The following is a 9,355-nucleotide window of genomic DNA, read 5'->3' as shown; positions in this document are numbered from 1 at the left end:
TAATATGAACATGAAGCTGGAACCTACCCGGTTGAAAAAAAATGCCTATCCAAGAAAAGAGGTTTACAAACCCTTTTTGAATTTTACCATAGAAAGAGTTGAAGAATCGAATTTTTACACCGCCATTATTAGCCCTATATGATAATAAATAATATAATAATTATGAAGATAAAAGAACCTTCCAAGAAACATCGATTATGTAGACTCACAAACACAATCAAAGTTAAAATGGCATATGACCCCATTGACCCCATTTATATATAGAATCTATAAATGCCTAAAACGGGATACATTGCAATGCCACCAAATTTGAGACCAAACAAAGGTGCGTTAAATCAAGCTAGAAATTATGGAAAACCCTCGCAGAGGAGAGGATCCAGAGAAGCAAGGAAAGCAAGAGAAGGGAAGCCAAGAAGTACGTTACCGCGGGGTCCGAAGAAGGCCGTGGGGGAAGTTTGCTTCTGAGATAAGAGACCCTTCTAAGCAAGGTGCTCGTCTGTGGCTTGGTACATTTGACACCGCTGAGGAAGCTGCAAGGGCTTATGATAATGCTGCCTTTAATTTAAGGGGTCATCTTGCCATACTAAATTTTCCAAATGAGTATTATGCTCAAGTTATGGGCTCTCCTCCTTATCCTCCTAGATTCTCGACACTTCCTTCTTCTTCTTCTTCCACTTCATCATCTTCTGCCGCTGCACCCGGTGGAAGTTCATCTGCTGGACAGGGGAGCAGGCAAGTGTTTGAGATTGAGTACTTGGATAACAAGGTGTTAGAGGACCTTCTTGATTATGAAGAGGAGAAGAAAAAATGAAAGTGTAATTGAGTTGTAGAACTTCTTCTTTTTTTTCCCTTTTTTTTGATGTTTTTGTTGAGCACGTTTCCCTTCTAAAGATAGTTATCTGTTTTTCAGCCATTCTTTTAAGTCTTTAACAAGTCTTCCATCATCTGGGGGGAAATTTTATGATATTTTAGTAATCACTTAACATAATTGTTTATAGATTGGTAGTCCTCACTCTTCACTGAATAGATATTTATGCAAAGTCGGAGACGAACATTCGACTTTGAAATTTCTTCAAACATTCTAACATTTAAAAGAGACTTTTTAGCTAAAATGATCATTGAGATTGACATAACTCCTCACTTTCGTCATTGCTATTTGAAATCAATCAAAGTGGTCTTTGAGCTTGTTCACCATGAATCATTTTGGTCATTCCGTGAAAAAATTCTGTTAAATAAGGATCAAAATGACAAATTCACTCAATTTAATAAATAATGGGCCAAAATAATTAGACACAAATTAAGAGTATTTTTGTTATTTTATCCTTATTTAATGGAGAATTTTTACGGAATAATCAAAATGATTGATGATGGACAAATTCAAGGATCACTTCTATCGATTTCAAATCTCAGGGACCATTTTGGCTAAAATGCCAAAGATAAATATACAGGTTTGTCTCACTTTCTTTTTTCGCTATTAATAAAATTCCTCTCGTACAATCAATGTTTCTTAAAAAAAATACCCCTAGATAAAAACACAAAAAACATATATATGAAACTGTCCCCAATATATATGGAAGATCCATAATTATATGGACCCTCTAAAATTCAGTGTTTTTTTTTTTTTTTTAATCCAACCATTCTTGTTAAATTTTGATTTGAGAACGGGAAAAAAAAAATGAAATACTCAGTTTACTCAGAGAAATTTAAAAAAAAAAAAAAAAAAATATATATATATATATGAGCTAGTTGGTATTAAAAAGTTTGTAGCTCAAATAAATAAAAATATTTATTCATGCACGATGTTTTGTGCTTGAATCGCAATTCTAATAATATCGACTCTCCTCTTGTCTCCTACGAGTCAATATGAAAATCCAAAGTTGTACTACCAGATAACATTTTTCTTTGGACTTCGGTAGAAAAGTTCAAGAGGTGCTTGAAAGTACCAAAAATGATCTCTTAATCTTCAAACCCTAAAGAAAAGTGGAATGTCCCGCCACTATCTAGATTTTATTTTGGTCTCCTTGGCAAAAGGCAGATTAGGGAAATGACTGCAGGACTTCCGTGTTCTTATTCTTAGAATCTCGCAACAGAAAAAAGAGAATTATGTTTTGAAGCTGATAAAACTAGCTAATGAAGAGGATCCTCCTTATCAATCATCGTGGACCGTTGAATTTTTATCCAACCATTACAAACAGGGGGTCCCTTTAAAATTATAATGATTGTAACTGTTGGATAAAAATCCAACGATCCACGATGATTGATGAGGAGGATCCTCTCCATTAGCTCAAGAGAGGATTCAAATCAGCACAGAATCATTGTTTGAATGAAATTCTTATCTTAATATTTAAGATGAAGGTAGCACACATAAACTTCCCAAGAAATAAACGATTTGGAATCCCAATTTGAGCAGAAAGATTAAAGAATATCACAGCTGATACGACAGTTGAAAGAAATTGTCCTTGGAGTTGTACCAAAGCACAAGTACAATAGAACTGGTCAAACCAATTTCAAAAGAAAAAGAAAAAAAGTACTGCTCAGCATGAGAACAAATTCGTTGGATTAATAATGCAGCATAAACCAGGCTATACGAATGGTCAAGATTGAAGTTGATGGGTAGGCATTTGTTATATACTTCGCAATTCAGTGTCGGATTTTAGAACTTGAATTTTGGAGGGTTTTAATGTTAAAAGTTCAAGTTTTTTAGACAGAAACAAAAAATGAAAATATTTCAGTTTATTCTTTGAGAAATTTTGTCGAACACTTGGTACGCTTGTTGTCCTCAGCCGAAATATGGTGCACACATGTCAACCGATATCGATAATTCGAAAAGTGTTATCGATAACTTTTGTTGAGTGTTATCGACGTAACATGCTGATATATACTTAGTAGACATTATATCAAGCACTTCATGGTCACAAATGGGAAAGATACCAAACATTTGAAGGGCATTTAAATGCGTGTTTCTCTGTTGGTCTTGAGATCATTTTGGTCCCAATGTACATCCATCCTTACTTAACATAAAAGAAACCATTGTAAAAAAGACTATCGAGTATCGTACGTCCCATGTACCCGAGAAAAAAGGTTCCATTTCATTTTCTCTCTTACGAGATTTGCTTTCTTTAGGTTTAGAGTTTGGTCCACTATGTCTAACCAAATACTACTCTTGCAAAATTAGCACCAATTGCAGAGTGCTGGTTTGATAATTATTTTGTTTTTAATTTGAAAATTTTATTTTTTTATTAAAAAAATAAAAGTATTTTTTTTGTCAAATATAAAGAAAGTATTATATTAAGTGAAATGAGGAATGAAGAAAAGTGATGGTCGGATGGAGGAGGAGAAAATTGTTGTTCGCACCTCATTTGGTGAGAATAAGACATCTAGTTTCATGTAGTGCTTGAGTTTCCTAGTTGTTAGTATTTCCGTTGTAACGCGGATCTTCCAAACATTTTTTAGTTACCTTTAAATAAAATAGAGGATTAGGCAATGTTTTAGTTACTTTTCTATCATGTTTCTTCTTTACACATGATTAGGTTAGACCGTTGTAAACATTTTGAACACAAGGACTGAACAACAGAGGAGCAAACATGGGTTGCCCAGATTATTTTAGAGCATCTATTTCTGCAAAAAGAGATTTATCCTCGTACAGTTCTCTAATTGAAAGGCAAGTGCAGGCTGCAAAAAGAGATTTATCTTATTTTAGCAAAATGAATTCCAACTGGCCACAAACCAAAGCCTTGACCAAAATGAATTGCACTTAAGTGTCAACCAAATTCGCAAACATTTAAAAGTTCTTCGATTTTCACACCAAAACAACATATCAAATTAAAAAACCAATGCAATGTTAGTGAAATAAATTCGCACGGTATTTTAAGCTGTAAAACAATCACCTCACAAATGAATAGGCACATCTGATTCATCCAAAACCTTCCACCTCCATCCTAGAATTCATCCCCTGTGTCACCGCAAATACATGTAAGAAATCCGAGAAAATCAAATGCTAACGGATCCAACTCTACAAAGTCTATGCAATGAGTCAAATGCAATGCAGCATATGATAAGACCAAATCCACAACCTAGTTTTGAAATTGCTTATAGATGACCAAGTCAGTTTTCTCTTCACATATTCCCATGTGCTGTCACGCGGGAATTACTACTCCCATTACTCACAGCTCCATCAGTGGACAACCCGTTATACTGCAGCTCCGGCGTTTTCTTTCTACCAAACTTGGCATCATAAAACAATTTAAAATCCTAAAAATATAAATAATTTTAGATGAGATAAATCCATGAATTCTTTATACAATACCATCCATCAGATCAAGATTCGCAACTGCACAATCTATACTCTAAGCATGTAATTCATCCCAAAACAAAAATTATATTAAAATAAATTTGAAAACAGAAGCAAGCAAAAAAACAAAAGCAAATAGAAGATTTAATTTTGTTTGCATATAAAATTAGAAAAGTGCATGCATTCAACTTCCACGTTATGAAGCCAAGAAGTGGATTGAGTTCATATCAGCCACATCGTACCCTCATCTCAATCATTACTCCATCTAAATCCTAAATTTGTAGAAAATGCATCGAAATAACATAGTGGTACATTGTGTTGGTACAATTATATAGACCCATTATCATTGACATCCCAAAGTTTTCGTGTATACATTTGAAAAAACGAAAGGAGAAAAAAGTGCAGAGCAAATATCTATCAGGAGTGATATCAAAGATTTCGATGGGAGCCAAAGACTCAACATACTTCCAAAACAAAACAAGCTTCCTTCAGAGTCCACACCATTCTTTGTACCTTCACCAGAAAAAATGGAAGAATTGTAATAATTAGTGCTTAAAGTGAAATTAATAAAAATTTAATTAATGAGTAGGCAGGTACCCCCAAACTGGGCTGGAAAGCAACCAAAAATTCGGACAGAAATTGAAAATCCCAGAAGGAAAAAAAAAAAAAAAAAAGAGACAAACATAACTGATTGTTTTCCCAAAATCCACCTAGCCTTTGCTCGAAAGAAACAATGATCAGCAAAGGGAAACACAGAGACTCCTAAGACTCACCAGGAAACCCTAGCTTTTCTGGGTAACATTTTCTTCGAATTAAACTGAAAATTTGAAGTGAGAATCGTGACAAAAAGTGAGAGAAAGAAACGAAAGGAAAAGAAATACAAAAAAGAAGTGGAAGCAGGAGCTCCAATGATGATCGAAAATTCAGTTCCGAATTGAAAAAAAATACGTGAGAGAAAGAGAAGCGAGAGACAAACTTGATTCGCTTGCGGAGGCTAGGGTTCTGGGCTTGAGAGAGAGCTCGAGAAATCTGTGGAAGCAAATGGAAGAGCTCTGCTTTTCCACCTATCTTCCTTTCCCAGTTGACTAACACGCATAAATTCAACCTCCTTCCCTTACCAACACGCGTCTACCATGGGCAAAATCGGCAATTTACTGCAAGATCTAAAAGAATGCTAAAAGTTGTGAAGAAGGGGAGGGGAAAATCCGTCCTGACACTATTAATGAACAGTGCTGAAACCCAACTGAGTTTTAGTATATACTACCAATTCAGCCCGCGCAATGCTGCAGGCTTTGAAACCGTGTTTAACATGCGGAATGCATTAAAATCTACTTACATTTGTATCCAAATCTATTTACATCCTTATGTTCAATAGGGTAAAAATGATGTGTTTGTAGAATGGATTTTGAGTTATGTATTGAGCTCTATTGAGTCCTCTTGCCATCGGATGTGAGTTCATTGGTGAAACCACATGGATCATTACCACAAATAAGTGCTAAAGGAAATAGCCTTATAATCAAGTAGTAAGTGGTTTAAGTCGATGCTAATATATAAATGTGAATGTGAAGATAGACAGATTGATAGACATAAAAAATGCAAGTTATGAAGATTGAGAGAGTAGAGAGGAACTGAAATAGACCTCAGCAAGAGTAGTACTGTAGCTTGTAGAGGGTGCCCAGTTCTTGGTCTCTCTAACTTCAAACCTTGTCCCACATCAGAAACAATGAGATCATTGTCAACAGAAAGTACAATACGAATGGATTCATAACTAATTAAATCTAAAGGCATCAAATTAAGCATCAATGCAACAATAACTTCTGGTTTCAAAAACTCATCTTTTCCATAAGAACATAAACCACATCTGTAACTACCTAAATTAGGAGAAATTAATACAACTAATTCTAGAAAAAACAAAGATACCATCTTGGTAACCCCAAAAAGAGAGCATAAATCATAGAAAACCCAAAATTATAATCTTATGAAACAACAGAAAAATAATGGGTGAAATCAAGTTTGCAACAGTATAACACGGGTCATTCACAAAAACACATGCATCATCAAAGTAGCAACATAGAATCTAAAAAAAGTTAACCAAATTTCAAACTAACTTACAAAAAATTAATCAAAACCCATTAATCTTAATCAGATTTCAAACCAAAAAAGGGAAGGCACTACCATTGAATCAAGCTCCAGACAGTGCACCAATGGCAGCAAGCAAACCCACCCATGTCCCACAGCAAGCTAAGAACTGAGACGCATAAGAAACTTCTCTCAAATAATTAATAAAACCTTTGAGCAAATTTTTCAGCTCTGGCCGGAGCGGGAACCGAAGCGTCGGATTGAGCTCGTTTGCTGCCGAAAACCAATCAAACCCATTAGCGAAAAACCCAAGAAATTAAGGTTTATGATGGAGGTTGGGGAGAGGATGAGGATTATCACTTGAATGAGGGGGTGGAGTTGTAGAAAAGGTCGATCCAGGAGAGCTCACTGGGCGTGGGCTTGCGGAGACTGTTGGAGGGGAATCTGTAGGGGATGGTGCATGCTCTATAGTTGGATTCGATTCGAAACCCAAACGCCAATTTCATCGGTTCCTTCGCTGCAAGTACTTCACCATGCTCTGCCATTGCCACTGCGTTGCGGCGTTCCCTTTCAAGATTTTCTTCTGCTTCTTATTCTCGTCCTTCTCCATAGCCCACACGAAATCGATTCTCCGAATCAAATTCTGCCGATTCTCATCGTAGCCTACATCATGAAAAGAATCATAGATTAGCTAAGCTGAAAATCAAAACCCAAAAGTAAAGTGAAGAAGATGCAGTTGAAGTAGAGAGATTAAAGATGAGAGACGATTCGAGAAGAAGTAAAAGCAAGAGCAAAACCTGGAGAGAAACAGAGAGTGGCGACAGACAACGCGAAAACCAAACGGCAAAACCCAGTCGCACCGATGATAGACGCATAGCCAACAAAGAAAGAAGCGGAAGACTAAAGAATGATCGAGAAAAAGGAACAAAACCAGGGGTTAACGATGAGTGACGCGTGGTGAAGATGGGCAAAATCGGAATTTTGCTTTACCAAGCAAACAACAAAACTTGGAAGTGAGACGAAAAAAAAGAGCATTTCCGTTATTTTACTGTTCATGAACATTGAAAAACAGTGGTTTGAGAAACCCAGTTTTAGTATATGTATAATAATAATAATAATAATATAATTTTTTACATTGATGTTTAGCGATGCTAGTCCCACTCCCACTTCTAGAATTTACTGGGTTGCCTGCACCCAATTATTTGTAATGTTAGTCCAACCCAATACGTATGTAGACCAATGTTTTCAGCACATGTAAAATGCTAATAGACCATCCAAAGTCCAATCGAAACACAAGTGCGTTCTCTTTCCACCATGTTGACATAGTAAGTTTGAAGGGGGTTGACGTAGGAAGTTTGTAGTCGGGTGCATTAAGAGGAGTTAAGATAGGGAAATGATTTTCACTTGCCCTTTTGCTCACTTTTGTTTGTTTCTATCTTTTCATTCTCCTTTAATTTATTTAATTGCTAGTCCATTGTGACGTTTAACTTAATCTTCACCCCTTAATGCAGATAATATCACTTGTTAAGAAAAGAAATATAAAAAAGAAAAGTGTCTCAAAGTTGACCCCCTAAGCCTACTAGTTGGAAGTGGCAATAAGTGTTGATTTTAGACAATTCTCCCAAGGCACTAATAAAGCTGCTTATCATTTTGTGCATGGCTGGACCTGTCCTCCATGTTTCCATGCAAATTGGCACCTCTTGCATCATCTGATAAGTTATAAATGAAGAGCTTGCTACTTCAATAGTGGTTTTTTAACACAAGTGTTGCAAGGGCTAGTTTGGGATTGATGGTTTCTTTGAAATTGTTTTTGCTATGTTGTAAGAATAAATAACTGTGAAAAAAAAGGTAAGTCTTTTGCTAAAATATAGTGCTAAAAGTGCCTTTAACAACAAAAAAAATTACGGGAGTAGGATTGTCAATATAAAAGTTCATTAATTGATATTGTTCACTTCTCTCAAATGAAAAAAAAAAAAAAAAAATCTTTTTTTTTGATAAACATGTGTAAAGCTGCTTCTACTTTTGCTGTTTTGGACCCATGATTTAGAAAAGAAACAAACTTTTTTTTTCATTTACTAAACACAATTAAGACTCCAACTTTTTTAAGAAGCTGCTTTAAAAAAATTTAAGCAACAAAAAAACAACCCATAACTTTTCCTCATTTTCAGATGCAACAACTTATAGGAGAAGTAATATGGAGTCATTTTGATGCAAAATGATATAATAAATAAGGGAATCAAATGAAATACCATAAGTTAGAATTCACTAGCAATATGGAATCTATTAGTATAATTAATTGTGCACTCCAAATTTATAAAGAACAGTACTCTTATGAAAAGTGTACAATTAGATTTTTAAAGTGTGAATAATAGTTCCCATAATATAAAAGGAAGATAATAAGATGATCACTCAATACAGATACATAAGTTGGCTTAAATAGAAAAACCAAAAACTCTTAACTCGTAAACAAACCTAGAGGTTCCAGAATATTACTAGCTACTTGTTCACCAAGAAAGCATTGATAACACAAATACGAAATCTAAAATATCAAACTTTCACATTCTTGCTAAAGGCGAATTTGAACCACATTATTGCTAACCCATTGTGACACCCCCCCCCCCGATCCCGATGTCCTAGGGACATCGGGATAGGGGCGTGTCAAATTTGGTATCAAAGTTAATCCCTGGCCTAAAGTATGCTGACGAGGACGTCAGGCCCTTAAGAAGGGTGGATTGTGAGATCCCACATCGCCCAGGGGAGTGGATCCTCTATGCCTTATATGTACATGCTCACCTCCATATAGCATGAGGCCTTTTGGGAGCTCACTAGCTTCGGGTTCCATCGGAACTCTGAAGTTAAGCGAGTTTACGCGAGAGCAATCACAGGATGGGTGACCCACTGGGAAGTTCTCGTGTGAGTTCCCATAAACAAAGCCGTGAGGGCGTGGTTGGGGCCTAAGCGACAATATCGTGTTACGGCGGAGTC

The 9,355-nt window shown here is 35.9% G+C and overlaps 2 protein-coding genes across 10 annotated transcripts; one reads left to right on the top strand and one right to left on the bottom strand.

Annotated features, from left to right (window-relative positions):
• The first annotated feature begins 202 nt into the window (after window positions 1-202).
• LOC125472796 (ethylene-responsive transcription factor ERF098-like) lies at window positions 203-1,026 on the top strand. The gene has a single exon (XM_048574643.1). The coding sequence runs from the start codon at window positions 350-352 to the stop codon at window positions 809-811; it is 462 nt and encodes a 153-aa protein (XP_048430600.1). The 5' UTR covers window positions 203-349; the 3' UTR covers window positions 812-1,026.
• A 2,602-nt stretch (window positions 1,027-3,628) lies between these two features.
• On the bottom strand, window positions 3,629-7,116 carry LOC103967468. Of its 9 annotated transcripts, XM_048574617.1 has the most exons (7): window positions 6,731-7,113; window positions 6,467-6,643; window positions 5,931-5,994; window positions 5,268-5,419; window positions 5,065-5,108; window positions 4,757-4,804; window positions 4,218-4,251 (listed from the first exon to the last, which is right to left on the bottom strand). In XM_048574617.1, the coding sequence occupies exons 2-7, from the start codon at window positions 6,517-6,519 to the stop codon at window positions 4,244-4,246; spliced, it is 369 nt and encodes a 122-aa protein (XP_048430574.1). In that variant the 5' UTR covers window positions 6,520-6,643; window positions 6,731-7,113; the 3' UTR covers window positions 4,218-4,243. The 9 variants fall into 9 exon arrangements, 4 of the variants coding, with proteins under 4 accessions (XP_048430575.1, XP_048430574.1, XP_048430573.1 ...); XR_007254674.1 differs by lacking the exon at window positions 5,065-5,108 and adding an exon at window positions 3,629-3,952 and having other exon boundaries at window positions 4,074-4,251; window positions 5,268-5,994; window positions 6,731-7,114; XR_007254676.1 differs by having other exon boundaries at window positions 4,980-5,108; window positions 5,268-5,994; window positions 6,731-7,116.
• Window positions 7,117-9,355: the final 2,239 nt, after the last annotated feature.

The sequence above is a fragment of a genome, unplaced genomic scaffold (assembly GCF_019419815.1).
Source record: "Pyrus x bretschneideri cultivar Hongxiangsu unplaced genomic scaffold, Pyrus_bretschneideri_v1 Contig73, whole genome shotgun sequence".
NCBI lineage: Eukaryota > Viridiplantae > Streptophyta > Magnoliopsida > Rosales > Rosaceae > Pyrus > Pyrus x bretschneideri.
The sequence above is the reverse complement of the archived record's forward strand: the minus strand, read 5'-3'. Positions and strand labels throughout refer to the sequence as shown.